This window comes from Hyperolius riggenbachi, chromosome 1 (genome assembly GCF_040937935.1).
Source record: "Hyperolius riggenbachi isolate aHypRig1 chromosome 1, aHypRig1.pri, whole genome shotgun sequence".
In the NCBI taxonomy this organism is placed as follows: domain Eukaryota; kingdom Metazoa; phylum Chordata; class Amphibia; order Anura; family Hyperoliidae; genus Hyperolius; species Hyperolius riggenbachi.
Genome location: NC_090646.1, coordinates 98,990,011 through 99,006,573, shown reverse-complemented (window position 1 = coordinate 99,006,573; position 16,563 = coordinate 98,990,011). Strand labels below are relative to the sequence as shown.

The 16,563-nt window shown below is 41.0% G+C and overlaps 1 protein-coding gene across 1 annotated transcript in view; it reads left to right on the top strand.

The window, feature by feature from the left end:
- Positions 1-16,563, top strand: part of LOC137545831 (uncharacterized) — a 114,960-nt gene that overhangs the window by 75,296 nt on the left and 23,101 nt on the right. The window contains exons 6-9 of the mRNA XM_068267513.1: positions 270-349; positions 4,339-4,390; positions 8,419-8,475; positions 14,845-14,951. Coding sequence (XP_068123614.1) covers positions 270-349; positions 4,339-4,390; positions 8,419-8,475; positions 14,845-14,951 — 296 coding nt within the window. The remainder of the gene's footprint in view (positions 1-269; positions 350-4,338; positions 4,391-8,418; positions 8,476-14,844; positions 14,952-16,563) is intronic.

Below are 16,563 nucleotides of genomic sequence, written 5' to 3'. Positions count from 1 at the left end.
TTTTTTTCTCTTTTCGGAAACGGGTCCAAGTGGCTCTTTCATTCTTAAAGGTTGCAGACCCCTGCACTAGGCCATATTAGGGATGTGTCCATTTTATGCTGAATCAGCAATTTACTTAACCTCCCTGGTGTTATGATTATCTCCAGACCTGGGTTCTAAAAGCCGTGAATTTTTTTCATAAGCCTGACTCAGGATTACCGCTAAGGAGGTTGAAACAATTTACTCAAAACCTCTTGCTCTCCTTTTGTTGTTTTTTTATTGTTTTTCAGATCAAACATGTTTTAGAATGGAAAAAATGCCTCCAAGGCTTCAGCCATCAATACCTCCTCAGGACATCTGCCATGGGAATGTGAGTACTACTGTATCAAAATAAATAGTATACTGTTTATATGATGACACCTCAATACACACGATGCTGGAAAAACTGAGACAGATGTCATTGTAGCCAAAGGCAACAACACACAGCAGTTACACATTACCAAAATGTATAATTTTTGTATATTTCTTAAAGCGGACCCAAACTTTTGCATAGCACACAATAAAACGTCTTTATTCCACATATAGTTGCTGAAGAAATGTACTGCTCTCTGTTATGTGTTTGTTTAGACAGATCAAAGTGTCTAATTAGTTTTGATCAGCAACTATGACTAGTCTGCAACTATGACTAGTCTGCAGGAGAGCTCTGCCCATACAGCAAACACTGAAGTGCTTACTGCAAAAGTAAAGCCAAATTAAAACTTCAAGTTTTCAAAGATTTTCAGAAATTGTAACGAAGATTTTTTTTTCCATAAAGGTTATCATGCTGTGGCTAATCTTTTAGAGCAGAGAGGAAGTTCTGAGTTTAGTTCCACTTTCATTATTTTTTTTTAGTTAGTATAAATATATGAAATACAACAAATCTTTCATATCTGTTTAGAGATCTGCTTTTAGGTGTGTCTAACAATATTTTAATAAAGGAAAGTTTCTTAGTGTAAAGTAACCAAGGTTCATGATCAATTACACCATATATGATATAGAAGAGGGAGTGATGATTACTGTACAATGTATACCTGTGTGCAGCTATCATGGCCAGTGAGGCATGTTAAACTTGGTACCAGAGGTTAACATGGGTTCTCCCAGGGTGCGGAGTCTAAATCACTACTGGTCTTCACCACTCTGTCCCTCAAGGGTCATTGGGCTGCCACTCTGAGTGAGCAATGAACTTCTTTTCTTTAAGTAATCACCAGGATGAGGCCCCTGGGATTGCCCAACCAGAGACAGAGATAACAGGAGGCACAACAGTCCTGAAATTCTGGCTGTTAGGTGCAGGGCAATAACTTAACAATAATGGTCAAGCAACAAGCCCAAAAGTTAGGGCAGGCAGTTAACAAGTTCAATTGGTATTCAAGGCAAGATCAGGACAGGCAGAGTTCATGCATAGTCAGGTAAGACAAGCTGGGACACAGCAAAAAGGCCCCCCAAAAATGCTAATGGTAGCCATACATCAGGCAATGATGGGCAGATTCATCCAAGAGACAAATGTCTCTCCCAATCAACTTCATGCTGAAATCGATCCAGAATTGGCCTTGTGATGCGGCCGCCTCGACGCTATCCCCCTAATGTTAAGTATCCCCCCGGTGCCCAGTGCAAGGGATACATTGCCTGTCCGTGACCTCCGCTGGCTCCGGGCATCCTCTGTTCTCCATACACGCACGCCACGTGGTTGCCTAGTAATGTGGCCACATGTGTGACATCTGACGTCACACGCGCGCCCTTACTAGGCAACCACGTGGGGAGTGCATGTATGCAGAATGGAGGAATCCCGGAGGCAACGGAGGACAAATGGAGACCGCGGATAGATAATGTATCACTTGCACTGGGCATCGGGGGAAACATTTAACATTAGCGGGGACCTCGCCAGGGTTTCGTCGCATTTTTCGATTGTCCCGATATCGCAGGCCAGCCCATTACTGCTGTGCACCCAATCAAGCAAGTCGGCCTTACATCTTACAGCACGTTCGATCGACTAATGCAATCAAATTCTGGTTGAAATTGGTAGCATTGTCGGTCAGGCATGCACTTGGCGGCACCCAGGAGCCACTGAGCAGGTAATTAACAACCAATTGGTCCCCTTGCATGTTACGGTGGGAGTACAAGTCCTTCTCCTGCCTATATGCCCTGTTACTTTATGTCCACCCATCAAGCCCATTAAGACCCTTGTTTCTTCTATGAGTGTGCAGATGAGATCATGTTGGTGTGTGTGAGAGCATAGCTACCAGTCCTAGTTCCACCAATGACTCATCCCTTATTAGCCACTGCCTTCCTATGTCCTCTTCGGCCTTAACGCTGTCACCTTTAGGTGTCTTTCACACTAAGTATCTGATTTTTGTCCCAAAATAACTCACAGGTTTGCTTTATGGATCCAGAGAGGCAGCATTCTAGAAATACATCCACTGTAGAAGTACACTGATCAGGGATGGATTTCTGGAAAGGCCACAAAGGCCCCTTCATCTATGAAGGAAGAGGGTTATAGAGGAGGCAGCTGGAGAGCAGGAGGCTGCAGAACATGAGGGTAGAGTTGTAAAAGTAGAACGTTTAAGAACTAAATTCATGGTGAATGTAGCAGAGCTGTGCAGTATAAATTCAGTTGGGCAGAAAGTAGAAGCAGCTGTAGAAGGAGAAAAAGCAGTTGCTGTGCAGGGCAGAGACAGGAAGCTTTAATTATAGAGATTAGCAAAGCAGGTGTCTGTCTGTATTTACATACATCCACCAAGACACCCATCTGTCCCAGGGGGAGGAGGTTTAATCAAGCGCACTAGAAAAACGTTGTATTTTTACATTGATGTGGATTGGCAGGCCAAGATGACCCTGCTTGTTCACAAACCATTTGAATCCACTGATTGTCACCTCTGTAGCTATGGATAAATATGCATGGTGATACAAGGGGGTTGATTCACTAAAGTGTGATAACTGCTATCACAGCAGTTATCACGTGATCTGATGCATGAGACGCTTTACGCGCGTAAAATATTACTCCACGTGATAAGCAAAGGTTTGCGCGCGATCACATGCTTGTTTCACGGCGCAAACCACCGTGCGCGGCAGATTACGTGATAACTGTTGTGATAGCAGTTATCACGCTATGGTGAATTGAGCCCATGGTGTGCTGGAGATATACAGTAGATCTATCCATGACATTGGTAAATTTGTCTGTTTTCTCACCTGACTAGCCATAGCCAGTGGCGAAACTAAGGAGATTGGGGCCCTGGTGGGAGTTTTACATGGGGCCCCAAGCACTCTATTGAGATGGAGCCCTAAAACCTACCAAGGACAGACGCAGTGTCAGAGGGGTGTAATCAGAGTAAGGGCTCGTTTCCACTATCGCGAATCTGCATGCGTCCAACGCATGCAGATTCGCACATGTAATGCAAGTGGATGGGCCTGTTTCCACTGTAGCGTTGTTGAGGTGCGTTTTTTTCAGCGGTAAAAAAACGCACAAAAGAGCCAACGAATTCGCCTGCGAGTGGAATGCATGTGAATCGCCGCTAATGTATTTAATAGGAAATTCGCATGCGGCTATGGTATGCGAATTTTCATGCGAATTCGCATGTGAATTCGCATAGGTACCAATGTAATTCAGACAGGCAGTGACATGGTTAATTTCGCATATACCCTCACCTATGCGAATTCGCATGCGAATTCGCGGCAAAAAACGCGCAAAAATTCGCATCCGCATGCTAATTCATGGAATTTCAACAGCGGTGGAATCCAGGCGATTCTGCACCGCAATAGTGGAAACGAGCCCTAAGGCGATAGCTTGTTAAGGATTACCACTATGTGATGCACATATACAGGTGTTCATTATCAGCATAGCACCAATGAAAAGCTAATCAGATGGATGAAAGAGGGACCTAGTGGGCCCCACAATGAGGTCGCAACCTCTGCAATTGCAATGCCACTGGCTATAGCCTGTATATACACATGAGATTAGAGTCTTACCACTACCCAAAACTCGGAGGCAGCCCTTGCAGCCAGATGCCAATCAGCTATGGTTTTTTTTATATTTACTTTATGAATTGTAATGGGAGAAATACATTATAACATGTATGCCCAACATGGGAATTGATAGATAATTCCCTCCCTGATTAAAAGTGTATTGGGGAATATCAATTGTTTTATGACCACCAGATACCAATAAGAATTTAATGTGATTGTTCAGATATATATATATATACAGCTGTCATTGTGTACACCAATGTAATGTGTCTGTATCTTTTAGGCTTTTAATTTAGGTCACATTTATCATCATACATACACTTATGCTTTTGTAGTAGCTCACTATAGCTTTTATCTTTGCAGGCATATAAGCCCAAAAGTAATACATGGGATTCAAATTCTCGTTTGGTTCAAGGTACGCTTCACTTTGCATGTGCTAATTTTTATTATTATTATTAACATTATTATTATTATTATTGCTTAGAATTTTTTGTGCTCTCTGTAGAAGCTCTGGTTGTGAAACCATTTAGTTGCAGGAGTCACAATAGTATGGAGTGCACTTTGTATTGTCTGGTTAGGGAAATCACTGTGATGTGTCATTTGTAGTCACCTTCCCCCAATTTTGCTTTACCTTGAGGGAGTGAGGTCACTACTTCGTGAAACCTGAATTGCAAGTTCAGCTCAAAAGGCCCTAGGTTACCTTCCCCAACCTGTACCTGTAAATTGAGTAAGAAAAAAGGATGCTTTTGTTTTAATGTTGTAGGTGGGATCATATGACTTCTGTCATGATGCTTACAGCAAACCTGAAATGAAAATAAACTAAACATACACAGTTTATATTTACCTCCCACATTGTCCACTCATCATTCTCTTTCTCCTCTCCGGTGTTCCGTTCATCCACCTTGACAGATGAAATTCTCAATTTTAAAATTACAAACGTTTGCTTTCTTAAAACAGAAAGAATTTGCTATAATTCAGATTGGAGTGAGATTGAGATGTCTCCCAGTGCGTCATTGCTGAATATATGCAAATTAACTATTATAACAAATTCTTTCTGTTTTAAGAAAGCAAACTTTTGTATTCATAGCATTTTAGTAAGGGGGCTTTTAGGACCATTGTGTAGTCCCTTACACACTCCAATGAGTTTTGGGTCACCATGAGCTTGCTGGTTAGTCTGTACCTCTCGGTGTTACAAGCCCTACTCAATAGAGCCAAATTAATCCATGCCATGCACTGATGAGGATCAAACAATCCGAAACAGTCTGTATGCATGTTGGATTAGTATGGCTCTGTACAAGTTAACAAGCGGACACATCATTGCATTCCAGCGGTTCTGGAGGTCTGTTTAGCTTCTAAGGGCAGCAATGGTTAATTTGCATATATTCAGCAGTGATGCCTGGGAGACATCTCAAGCTCACTCCAACCTGAATGATCACAAATTCTTTCTGTTTTAAGAAAGCAAACTTTTGTTTTTCTTAACATCCTAGTAAGGGGGCTTTTAGGACCATTGTAGTCCCTTACACACTCCAATGAGTTCTGGGTCACCATGAGCTTGCTGGTTAGTCTGTACCTCTCGGTGTTACAAGCCCTACTCCATAGAGCCAAATTAATCCATTGCCATGCACTGATGAGGATCAAACAATCCAAAACAGTCTGTATGCATGTTGGATTAGTATGGCTCTGTACAAATTAACAAGCTGACACATCATTGCTTTCCAGCGGTTCTGGAGGTGTGTTTAGCTTCTAAGGGCAACAATGGTTAATTTGCATATATTCATCAGTGATGCACTGGGAGACATCTTAAGCTCACTCCAACCTGAATTATAGGCTAGCAAATTCTTTCTGTTTTAAGAAAGCAAACTTTTGTATTCATAGCATTTTAGTAAGGGGGCTTTTAGGACCATTGTAGCCCCTCACACACTCCAATGAGTCATGGTTTACCATGAGCTTACTGGTTAGTCTGTACCATTTTAAAAATGATGCTGACCCCACAACAGCTTCTAAATCAGCGCTCTGTGAACCTGTGATACTGCCCTCTTGAACGCAGAGATGCATGGACCCAAGGTGGATGAGACGTAAAGAAGGAGTTGGCGCATGCACAGAAGGTCTGTAAGGCCTTCAGCTTCAGGAAAAACAAGTACAACTAGAATCTAGATCTAGTTGTAACTGGAAGGGATTGTTGTCAAGAGAAAATGGTGAGCTTCTGAAGGGAACTGACGGCAAGGTAAGTATATAATATTGATTTGCAGGTAAATCATGTGTTTATTTTAAATAATTTCACTCAGTTCAGAAACCCTTTAACATAATTTTAAAAGGACATAGATCTGCTTCAGAAGTGGCAGAACAAAGCAATGTCAAGACTGCAGCATTGGCATCAGCATTAAAATAAAGGTACTAAAGAATTTTTTTTCTAAAAAATAAATTTAAAAAAATTCAGCTATGAGTAACTCATGAGTTAAACATTTGGCAAATTAACTTTTATCCCCAGCTCTGTGCAAAGGACAAGAGGACATGAGTAGTGTATGGAGGACAAGAAATGTTAACATTGATTTAGGCCTGGAATCCACTAGGAGCGATTTTCTGAGCGCTTTGTGATTTGAAAAGCTCTTGCTAACGTAATGCTATGGGTGGAATTCCACTTGAGCGATGTGATTTTATAAAAATCCCCCATAGCATTACATTAGCAAAAACATTTTCAAATCTCTAGCGCTTAGAAAAGGCTTCTAGTGGGTTTGAGCCCTCAGAAATGGAGTTGGAAGAGTTAATGACAGGCTGTATTAAAAATCCCTGACTCTGGAACCGCCGATGGTCAGTCCCCTTCAGTGAGAATAAATGCATGACACACACACACACACAAGGTGTCTTGTATCTTTCTCAAATTTTAATATTACAAGAGCAGAAATGTATACATTTTACACAAAGGTGGTTTCCAAGCAGGTGCAAGCCAGTATCAGCATGTAATTTCAACAACAGATAAGAATTATCTGACCTTGAACATTTAACATGCTGTCTGAAGGCCATATCCTTGGCTGCTTGCCAAAGTCTCAAGGACACATACAAAACAATGCAATTTGAAATGTTTGCAAAAACTAACTTGGTCAGCTAAAGTCTAAAGTGAAAATGAAGTAGAACTCCAAATATAAATGTTGCTTTAGCATAGCTGTTTAAACTTACAGGGCTCTTCAAAGAAACTGAGGTTGAGAGTGAAACAGGAAAAAAGGCAGCTGCTGTAGGAGCCTATTATAAAAGCCCCGATTAGTGGCAAAGGGGTTAAATTTGGATGCCGGGAGCAGGGATGCAGCACTGAATTGAACTGTGGCTCCCAAGGCTTTTCGTAATGAAAAATGTGGTATTGCACAGCGGGCGTGAAGCTTCATTTCCACAAATCACAACTCTGTGGCGAGGGAGGTTAAGGTTTAGGCAACACCAGAAGGGGGTTAGAGTTAAACGCCACCAGGGGGAGATGGTTAAAGTGAATGGGAACCGCATTTAAAAAAATGAGACGGATACTTACCCAAGGAGAGGGAAGGCTCTGGGTCCTATAGAGCCTTCCCGCTCCTCTCCTGGTCCCCTCGTTCCAGTGCTGGCTCGCCCGGCAGCAGTATTTGACTAATTTAGTCAAATACTGCTTTACTCGGCCGAAGGAGGCTTTAGAAGTCTTCAGGGAGCCCCAGTGCTCCTAAAGAAGGGCGGCTCTGTGCTGCGCCTGCGCAAGCACGCTCTCTTGCACACTCACGTGTGTGCAGTATGGAGCCACACGTCTTCGGGAGGACACGGCTCCCGAAGACTTACAAATACCCTTTCGGTGGGGGATTGAAACGGGTGGGAGCCAGCGCAGGATGGAGAGCACCGAGAGAGGAGACGGAAGGCTCTATATGAATCAGAGCCTTCGTTCTCCTTAGGTAAGTATTTGCTTCATTTTTTTTTTCTATGCGGTCCCCATTCACTTTAAGGGTTAGGTGACACCAGGGGGTTTAAATTAGGTCCAAAAAGCCACAATTTGTGTCAATGAGAGTAAAGTTGGGCGCAGGGAGGCGCACGATAAAATAGCGGGTGCTGAATTTTCCTGCTATGCAAATTGTGGGTTTGCAAAGCAGGAAAACTTGGCACCCGTTCTTTTGTTGGGCACTTGCGAGCAAGTTACTCTCATTGACACAATTCATGGCTCTCCAGCAGGGGGCAGATTAGGGTTTAGGGTTCAGGCACCACCAAAGGGGCATGGTGAAGGGTTTGGCGACACAAGAGGGTGAGGGGGGGGTAAAAGGCTTATGCACAGGTATAGAAAGGGTTCTGTGTTGAGCATTCGTAGAGGGAAGATTCTGTGCGAGAGTAGGGTTAGGTTAAGACATTTGTGACTACCCACAAATACTTGGTATGCTTGACACATTTATTACAATGATATAATAATATCTTGTGCACATTGTTTGTATTTGTTTACTACAGGCCCTCCTCCTGTTGATCGAAATTTAAAACCAGACATGCAGCTTTATAAAAGCAAAGGTATTCTTTTCTATTCATGTGTTTAATATTTGTAGTATAACATCAGTCATGTGATCATAGAGGGTTGAGCTTTCTCCACTTCACTAAACTGTTTGTTTGTTCTGCACGCTCTGAAAGTTGACATATCATCAAGGACAAAACAGGGAAACAGGAAAAATGGCTCAGGAGCCCTTATGGAAAAAAGGTGCCACCATAGGCACCTATTATAAAAGAAAAGTTTTACGGCAAAGAGGGGAAATTTGAGCGCACAGCATTAGCATGCCTCGGAGTCCGCTAACGGGTGCCTTCAGATGCGGAAATCGACCTTCTTTGCTGCAAAATGAAATTTAGCGCACAACATCGACATGCCTCAGAGCCCGCTACCAAGTGCCTGCAGGTGCCAAAATTTACCCTCTTCATTGCAAAACGCATCTTTTATTATATGAAATTTGGGTGCCCTGAGGCGCTCGATAAAATTGAATATGCAAATTGTGAAATTATTTTGTGGAGGGGGTAGGTTAAGGTTAGGAGGAGGGGGGGTTAAGTGTTAGGCATCGTTAAAGGGAGGTCTTAGGGTTAGGCATTGGTAGAGGGAGGTCTTAGGGTTCGGTAGAAGGAGGTCTTTGGGTTAGGCATTGGTAGAGGGAGGTCTTAAGGTTTGGAATTGGTAGAGGGAGGGTTCTGTGTGAGAGTAGGTTAGATTGCCGATATTTTACAAAAGGAATTAAGTAGTAGAATATTGGTAATTTAACTAATATACTACTAGCGGCAATTCCCCATACCCTTTTTGTAGCGGTCTTTATTACATGTACACCAAAGCAATACCCATAGCTGATGGTTCGCCTGCAATAATAATCAGTCAAATCTTTGTATCAAACCTTTTGCTATCAGCACTGGACTAGATTACAAAGAACCATCAAGCTTTAGATATCTTTGAGAAAGATATTCCCTAAACCTCCCCTCTTGTCATATCGGCAACCACACAATCTAAAACAGATGATTGTCAGGCGTTCTTTGAATAGGCCTCAACAAAACGGAATATCACCCTGCCGACAAAAAAGATGTGGGACCTGCAGACACATTTACTCCACTGACAGGTTAACGATACCAGGTTCACAACAGGAGTACAGAGTACAAGGTAAATTTTCCTGTGGGTCCACCAATCTGGTATATCTGATCATGTGTGCTAAATGCCCCAATGTTATGTACGTGGGTGAAACTGGATAAACTGCGCAAACATATGAATGGACACAGGCACACTATTAACGATACCGAATCTGAACTCCCAGTTGCTACACACTTTCGGTCCAATGGACACAGCATGTATGTTCTTCGTGCCACTGCCCTGAAGGGTGGCTTCAAAACGTCAAATGATCGATTAATAGCAGAAACAAAATTTATAAATTGGTTCAAAGCTGTGGACAAGGGCTTGAATAAGGACAAAAACGTTTTATAATATTGGTATGAGGCTGACGATATTTAAACTCTTTCTCAACCTATTAAGCTGAACTTGTGAACTCAGAATTTACGATACCTCTGTGTCAGTCCAACTCCCAGGTCTGTGAGCATGGAGTAAACAAGGATCCTTATCTCAGCTAACAACTTCTCACCCCATTTGGATGTTCTGTTTCACTTAAGGCATCTTAATGACATGTATTTATGCTTGAAAAAAAATCTGTTTTCCCTTTTGATGTTGCATGTATATAGCTGTCTGTACCACCAGCCTGCAAACTAACAGGATGTAAGCCAGATGAAGGCTGCAAGGCCGAAAGCTTGCTTATTCTTATTCATTTTTAGTTAGCCAATAAATGGTATCATCCTGATTTAAAACTTCTTCCTTTTACTGATGGCTAACACGGTGCAATACCCTACTGCTAATCTAAATGTTGTAATAAGCAGGATGGATAAAAAAATAACATTTGTGGGATAAACTTATAGTTAGCACTGTTTATTGTAAAGCTAAAATAGATGTAATTGGAGAAATAGTGTTTTTTTTCCATGCTTTCCCTTTAAAATTCATAGAAAATAAGGTAAATGCCCACTAAAAGCCTAATTTGTCCTGAAAAAAACAATACATAGATCATTTAGGTGTATAAGTAGTAAATAAAGTTATTGGTGAATGAATAGTAGCAGCGCTGATAACTGATGTCTGATAGGGGGCTGAAGTGGTGAACCCATTACACACATTCAGTGGCTTTATTGCATGGAAATGGGAATTCAGATGGTTAATTTAGTTAGAACTTAGGTTACTTTACAATTAAAACTCATAAATCATTAGGGAAATAAAATGTATACAGGATATTGCTTACAAATTTAGTCCATTTACCTGCTGTGACAGTTGTAATAGAGAGGTTCAGAAAGAGTTAAGCAAGAATGTAATGAAGAGAAGAAAGAGGAAGCAGAGCTGATAAGGAAGCTGGGTGGGAGGAGCAGTAGCTGGCTATGTCAGGTTGCTGGGCCTCTACATGTATAGAAACAAGTCAGATCACGAGTTGTGAAATGTGCTTTCTCAAGCTGAAAAGTGTTGCATGAATGAGCAGACAGAACAGTCATGTTATCTCTGCATGTGCTTTAAACCTGCTTGAAAAATAAATCCATTCAGAAAGACTAGAGGAGTGCAAATGCTCATTTCACATACGCACAACTCCCAACCCATCTCTTTGTTTCAAAGTTGGCAAAGTAAATAGGGCAGAACAGACAATGGCATCAATTCACTAAGCCTATCTCATGTCTTTAATAACTCTTCTAGAGTTGTTACCATGGTGATAAGGCATGTAGTATTCAGGAAACATTTTACCTCAGGCAAACCTAAAGTTAACTCTTCTGTCTTTACGTTAACTCTTCAATCCTTAAAATAACTCCAGAGTTAAAGACAGGCTGTTCATTAACTGCGTGTGAAAATAACTACAGAGGAGGTAACTTAACTACAGAAGAGTTAAATTAAGTACAGAGGAGGTAAATTAACTACAGAGGAGGTAACGTAAGGAATAAAGAGATAAGATAACTCTCTTACTGTGTGGAGGTAAGTTTTCTCTTGCCTTATTATCTCCAGCATGATCTTAGTGAATTGAGGCCAATGGCCTCAATTCACTAAGATCATGCTGGAGATAATAAGGCAAGAGAAAACTTACCTCCACACATTGAGAGAGTTATTTTATCTCTTCATTCCTTACGTTACCTCTTCTGTAGTTAATTTACCTCCTCTGTAGTTAATTTACCTCCTCTGTAGTTATTTTCACATGCAGTTAATGAACAGCCTGTCTTTAACTCTGGAGTTATTTTAAGGATTAAAGAGTTAACTTAAAGACAGAAGAGTTAACTTTAGGTTTGCCTGAGGTAAAATGTTTCCTGAATACTACATGCCTTATCACCATGGTAACAACTCTACAAGAGTTATTAAAGACAGGAGATAAGCTTACTGAATTGAGGCCAATGACTATTTTATATTCAGAGGAATCCCAGGTCATTATTACAGCACCTTTCTAACCAATGAAATTTCATAGGAAGTAAACTACCCCAAAAAAACCTTTATAGAACAGTTGACACAAGCAATTGTGTTGCGGAAGGGGTTAGTGTAAATGTGTCCATTAAAGAGGAAATTTAACCAAGGATTGAACTTCATCCCAATCAGTAGCTGATACCCCCTTTCCCACAAGAAATCTTTTGTTGAATAGATCCTCAGGGGGGTCTGTATGGCTGATATTGTGGTGAAACCCCTCCCACAATGCGATGTCATGACCATGCTCCTGACAGTTTGCTGTCTGTGAACCTTATTGCATTGTGGGAAATAACTGCTTTTGGCAACTGCCAAGAAAGCTATATTTCACTCTGTGCATAGAACTCTCAGTAACGATCATTCTGTACAGATCACCTGGCAGAACTAAAGATGTCACCACCAGTGATACATTTCAGAATGTGAATCAGGAAGAAGAAATATTTTATAATGGGCAAACATTGATTTATTAATTTATAAGGGAATATTGTAAAAAAAAAATAAACAATGTATTAATTACGTTATTTTTACTACTATTCCTCTGTAACAATACAATCCGCCGAATGACCGATCGTCTGATTTGATCACAATAATGATTGGAAACAATCATTCGGATTCACTAATTGAAGGAAAGTTGCTATCCAATTCGATCAGATTAATGGATTCGATCTGTTTTTTTGATTGATTCTATCAAGCTGATCGAATTGGATAGAAGCTCTCCTTCCATTAGTAGGTCAAAATGATCATTTACAATCGATAGTATGATTGAATAGGACGATCGATCATCCGGAGAATTGTATTGTTAAGCGTCACCTTTAGTTACATTTGTTTTGTGTTCTAAAGCAGGATATGGTTACAGAAAATGAAAGCTTTGAAAATGCATCAGGTGTCCAAACTGATCACATGCTTCTCCATGAGTTTGCACAGACATAAGCATCCCTATTGTTCAGCTGTTAACTCTTTGTTGCCAGCACTGGAAGTGGTGACATTTTTAGCGGCGCTTATCATGTGCGCATTTTACCTGCTGCCCACCTGTTCACATGTTAGATTCTCACCCAAGATAGCCTTAAACAGGCACTTTGGTTGAGGTGAATCTAGTGAGTATACCTTTCAGCATGTCCAGTATACCTACATTTCATGTTATCTTAAATAAGTGATGCAATGCAAATAAAGAAGTTTACCCATCTAATCCTGTTATTTCAAATGCATGTAAATTTAATACATGTAAAATAGGAACACCCAATAAATACTTTGCAACAGAATTCTGGGGATAAAACAAATTATGTGCAGAGAGAAAATAATGTTCTGAAACCACTGCAAGTAGGCTCCTGCCAGTACTCCTTCCAGACAGATGATTTTTTCCTTATGCCTGATGTGACCCTCCAGCTGCGTCTTTCAAGATAGCCACCACATTCTTCCGTCTATCAGCCAATAGGAAGTTAAGAGGAGTGGTTTAGATTTACAAGGTCACTTCCATGTTACCTTTCCAGTGGTTTCCGTTGCTGGAAGCAGCAGGGTGAATTGCCTTGAAGACGCCACAGACCCTCACTGAAAACTTCTCAGTGGCATAGAAGACAGCGGAAACAAAAAGAAGCAGATCCACCAGACACTAAACAATCTGTGCCATGTATGCCCAGAGATGGCAAATTAAATATAGAAAAATCCTTTGATTGGCCAGCAACAGTGCAAACAAAGGGAAATATTGGAGTTCAGACATTTAACCATGTTAGGAAATGAGGTTCAATCGGCACTCTCGTCCTGGCAGCTGTATATATTAAGCACTTGGGAATACATACATCCCACCTTAGATGAGATGTCACAAATTCAATTTAATGAGGAAAAAAATCTGGGTTTATATTCTTACCAGATATGATCATCTAATCATTTAGAGACAAGTTACCATTAAATAACCAGTAAGGAACACAGTAAAACAATGACATAATCAATCCTTCACATAACCAGCAACGGTTAACCTCCCTAGCGTTCTGGACGAGCTAGGCTCGTCCAGAGACGCCGGAGGCCACCGCTCAGGCCCTGCTGGGCCAATTTTAATAATTTTTTTTCAAACACGCAGCAAGCACTTTGCTTGCTGCGTGTCCTACCCGATCGCCACCACTCACCGCCGATCCGCTGCTACCCGACGCGAAAGAGGGCCTCCCGCAGACCCCATGCGCAGCCTGGCCAATAGCCACCAGGCTGCGCTATGGGGTGGATCGGGAGTCCCTGTGACGTCACAACGACGATGACGTCACTCCGCTTGTTGCCATGGTGACAGGGGAAGCCCTCAAGGAAATCCCGTTCAGAACGGGATTTCCTGACGGCCATAGGCGCTGGCGGCGATCAGATGGGTGGGAGGGATACGGCATGGAGGGGGGTATCATGTAGCTAGCGCTAGGCTAGCTACATGATTTAAAAAAAATTAGATATTAAAAACTATGCGCGGCCGTACGGCTGCGCATAATCAAAACGCCCAGCAGGTTGAGTAAAGTAACACCCTCTGTCACGTGTCCAACTCACAGCAATGGGCCGCTGTGACCCGACAGATGCGTAACTAGTACAAGCCCACTCCTGGACATGACATGATGTCATGCCATTGCTCTACTGTAAACATCATGCGCTTATGACTCAACTATCTGTAATGTAGAATAAAACTCAAAAACATGTTTTCTCTAACTTAACTAGAAACAAGACAAAATGGCATCTCAGCAACAAAATGGCTTCTGATGAGGACAGGACACAAACAAAATGGCTGCTGAGAGTTTTCTTCCTTACAAGCCACATTCCAAGTGACATGAACAAATAAATCCTTACAGTATTTGTCAAGTTGAATAGTTTACTGCCTAATGAAAGTCTTAATTATTTCTAACATGAAAAAAATGAATTCACTTATTTTTTAGGTGATCCCACAGTACATTCTCAAAGCAACCACGAAAGATCCATGCCAGATAAGGAACGAACAGCAACCATGCCATTAAACATAACTTCTCCAACTCCTTCGGAAGAGGTAAATCATGAGACTTCAATCCATGACATTATCGAGGCAGATAGATAGATAGACATACAAAGATAGAGATATGTTTGTATGATTAAGGTTTACAGTATATATTCTGCATATGTTTAACCCATTAGCAGCTTTAAAGGAATTTTGAGATAATTGTGCTGCTTTTGACCTCAGTCAGCAGAGCTCATTGTGCTGTAAATTCTTGGAATGCTTTGATGTCTCTCTGTTAGCAGAAAATAGAGAGACTAAAAGCAGAAGTCCTCTGTTATTGTCTTACACTGCCCCCTAGTGACCATAAATACGCATTACAGCAGTACTAATTAGTAGCAATAAGAAATAACAAAATGTGCTCAAATAAATTGGCCTGGAGCACTTGCAAGCCTCTAAATAAATTGGCTACAAAAGGGTTAATAATAAAGTACAAAGTAGACAAAATAGACATGAAGGAAGAAGCATAAACAACACAATCTCTCCTGTGCATCTGGTTACTAATCAGCAACTGCAGGAAACAAAAATGTAATCACTCAGAATTTCTAAAACTATTCAAGAAACATAACACTAAGGCCCATATGCAATTAATTTTTTTCACCGAGTTATCTCCTAGGAGATAATTTTCATCTTCTCTGTAAACTAAATTTTCAGCATTTTACAATTGAAAATGTACCCAAAAGTTGGTAAAAAGTTCTATCAAATTTATTTTGAGTTTTTTCTTGTATGCTGGTGACTTCAAAGACATTTTATCACAAGTTGTAAAAATATCACCTAGGAGAAAACTCAAGAGAAGAAGTGAATTGCATATGGGCCTAAATGTTATTTGATTTATTGATTTGATATTTTACATAATTTATTGCATCCATACCCATTAGTTTTTACACTGTTATAGAAGATTGCTATACCCTTTGGTCATGAATTGTGCTTTGCAATGCTCCTTTACATATTGTTGTCTACAATCAAGACCACAACTATAAATAAAGCAGATTTTTTGTTTAGATTAAAATCTATGAAACCACCTCCAAACTTTCTTCTAATTACATAACACAAATGTCACGATTTATTGATTTTGCTCCCAGAACTGAAGCAAGAACCTTTGGCCACCAGAGATGGTCAATGAGATGCAAATAACTCTGTCTTGCCAATTGTACTTCATGTCAATTTTTATTGGCCCAATACCAAGCTGCATACAATTTACAGAAAATGTGCATGCAAGTCAGATTTGCATCTCATTGACTTGCTGCCCGCTACCTTTTGTCCACAAGCAGTTCCTTTGATTCCACCCCATTTATTGTGAAAATCTTAGTAAAATATTTTTGCTCACATTTATGTTCAGAATGTGCACTTTAATAGTAGTACAAGAAAGCTCAATTCAATCACTGCGCATACTTCAATCCCTGTAAAATCATAAAAGCATATAGTGCCCAATATTGCTTGCGTCAGGCTATAGCTCACACCTCGTGCTGCACACCAGGAGGTAGTGCCACCACCCTATAGGGGAATTGTAACAGGTCCCCCCCTCCGTGCCCGCACTCACCGGAAGAGCGTCTTGCTCTATTGCGTATCAGACCAAACTGCTTTGCCAGCCAAAGAGATTCAAGCAGATGATAAAAAACACATCCAT